A 2,500-nucleotide genomic window follows, 5' to 3' on the forward strand; every position below is an offset into this window, starting at 1 on the left:
TTTATTTTTATTTTTATTATTTTTAATTTATACACACAGAACCAGAGATATCACGATCCAAAGATTTCTAGCTCCATTCACTCCTTGGTTAACTTATTACTTTAAAATCCTGTATCTCGGCTCCTGTGTACTTTTTTTTTTACCATGTTATTTTGGGAAAAACATGCTATTTTCAATTGGCTGCAATTATGGAACGGATTACCGCAATCGGATTATTTTTTTCCACGATTCTACGAGACTCTTGTGTGTGTGTAATGAGGGGATCACCGTGAGGACGGTGATCACGGAAAATATTTTGTGACTACTTAAAAAAATGTTTTTTAACATTGCAAACAATGCTGGCAGTGGGGGAAGTAAAAAAACCCTCTGGCAGGGAATGTGTTAGGGGAATACCACTCCTTTTTCTTATGTCCACACAACAGTTCTAAGGTGTATTATTTCCTGCCAATAACGCATATATGCGTTCTATTGAATCCATCACTTGCCTGCCAATAATGCATAAATGCGTTTTATGAAAAAGAACTTTTTTTTTTTCTTTTTTTTTTTGACCCAAAGACCAAGGAGATATGATTTTTCGAAGATCTAGACTCCTATCCACTTCCTTGTTAACTTAAAACTTAAAAATTCTGTATCTCGGCTCCTGAGTACTTTAGTTTTTTCAATGAAAAATCTCTCAATAATTCATTGTTGAAAACGAGTGGTATTCCCCTTTAAACCAATAAGACCCGGAAGGGAACGCATCTGTGTCATTTTTAGATTTCTTTGGGTTATTCCAAAAAATAGCAGATCTACAAGCTCATAGCGCGGCACCGAGTGCCGCGCTATGAGCTTGTAGATCTGCTATTTTTGGGGAAAATCGTGGACAATCGCGGAAAATCGTGGGTCTTTGAATTATATTTTGAAAGTGAACATTTGTAACTCAAATCTTTGCTTCTGGAGGATTCTACAAATGTCTTATAAATCCTAACATATTTTTTTTAAACGTATGTTGCTATAATATCAGTGTTTCTCAAAAATGATATGTATTTAGCCGTGGACCCCCCATCTCAAAGTATTTTGTTCCAGGGACCCCCCATCTCAAAGTACTTTGTTCCAGGGACCCCCCATCTCAAAGTATTTTGTTCCAGGGACCCCCAATCTCAAAGTATTTTGTTCCAGGGACCCCCAATCTCAAAGTATTTTGTTCCAGGGACCCCCCATCTCAAAGTATTTTGTTCCACACACACACACACACACACACACACACACACACACACACACACACACACACACACACACACACACACACACACACACACACACACACACACACACACACACACACACACACACACACACACACACACACACACAGTACTCACTGCAGTCTTCAGTAGACAGGTGTCTTCTCCCAGGTAACACAGATCTCCAGAACAGCTGGTCTCCTGCCACAGGTGGTCTCCGTTCACAGCGTTCTCCTGATACACATGAAGAAAGTCAACCAAAGAACACGTTTTGTTTTCTATAGGATTTCCTCTCTAGTCAGTAAGAACACTTTGAGGACTCTTAAAGGGATATTTCACTTTAAAAAAAAACGTTTGGTCATTTTATCGTCTACTCAGGCCTTTGTGAGTCCCCCAGACAGTTTTTAAGTTGCTCTATTCAGTATTTAGATATTTGATATTCATTTTATCAGACACGCCCCCTTCCTATACAAACCCATTATAACTTCAAAATCCATTTTTACATGTTAGATTCATCAAAAACACCCGTCCTTGGTTCTGGTGACTCATCCTGCCCTCCTAATACGCGAGGGGGCCGTGTTTTTTCAATAACTTTTTTCATTTATTTTAAATATTTTTTTTGGAAAAAAAAAAAAAAAAAATACAATAACAAAATAAAATAAAATAAATGAAAAAAATAATCGGAAAAACACGGGCCCCTCACACATTAGGAGGGCAGGGTGAGTCACCAGAACCAAGGACGGGTGTTTTCGATAAATCTAACATGGTTAAAATGGAGTTTGAAGTTACAATGGGTTTGTATAGGAAGGGGGCGTGTCTGATAAAATGAATATCAAATATATAAATACTGAATCGAGCAACTTAAAAACTGTCTGGGGGGCTCACAAAGGCCTGAGTAGATGATAAGATGACCAAATTTTTTTTTTAAAGTGAAATATCCATTTAACTGTTAAATGGATATTTCACTTTTTAAAAACAATCAATGCGATCTTGGCAATCAATGTGTTAAATTTTAACACATTGATTGCCAAGATCGCATTGACGCGTTCTTTCATTTTTTGGGGGAAAATTCCACAAGTGGGCGCCCTAACACAGCTTTGGAATGATCGATGGTCACTCAGAGAAGTAGAATGTGGATGTGACGTCGTTCCAAAAAAACTGGAAGCCATCCGCTTCCTGTTTGGGATTTTCAGAAAAACAGCTGTAACTCAGTTTCTTTTTTTTGCATTGAAAACCACTAGTCTTCAGCGGGCCGAAGCCCCAACATGGCGGATGGC

General features: G+C 38.3%; 1 protein-coding gene across 1 annotated transcript in view; it reads right to left on the minus strand.

Annotated features, from left to right (window-relative positions):
• The window catches only part of dgki (diacylglycerol kinase, iota), a 98,195-nt gene that overhangs the window by 54,972 nt on the left and 40,723 nt on the right, over positions 1-2,500 (minus strand). Inside the window, exon 3 of the mRNA XM_080420697.1 lies at positions 1,362-1,457. Coding sequence (XP_080276823.1) covers positions 1,362-1,457 — 96 coding nt within the window. The remainder of the gene's footprint in view (positions 1-1,361; positions 1,458-2,500) is intronic.

Source organism: Gymnoscopelus braueri (assembly GCF_963280865.1).
Source record: "Gymnoscopelus braueri genome assembly, chromosome: 23".
Lineage (NCBI taxonomy): Eukaryota > Metazoa > Chordata > Actinopteri > Myctophiformes > Myctophidae > Gymnoscopelus > Gymnoscopelus braueri.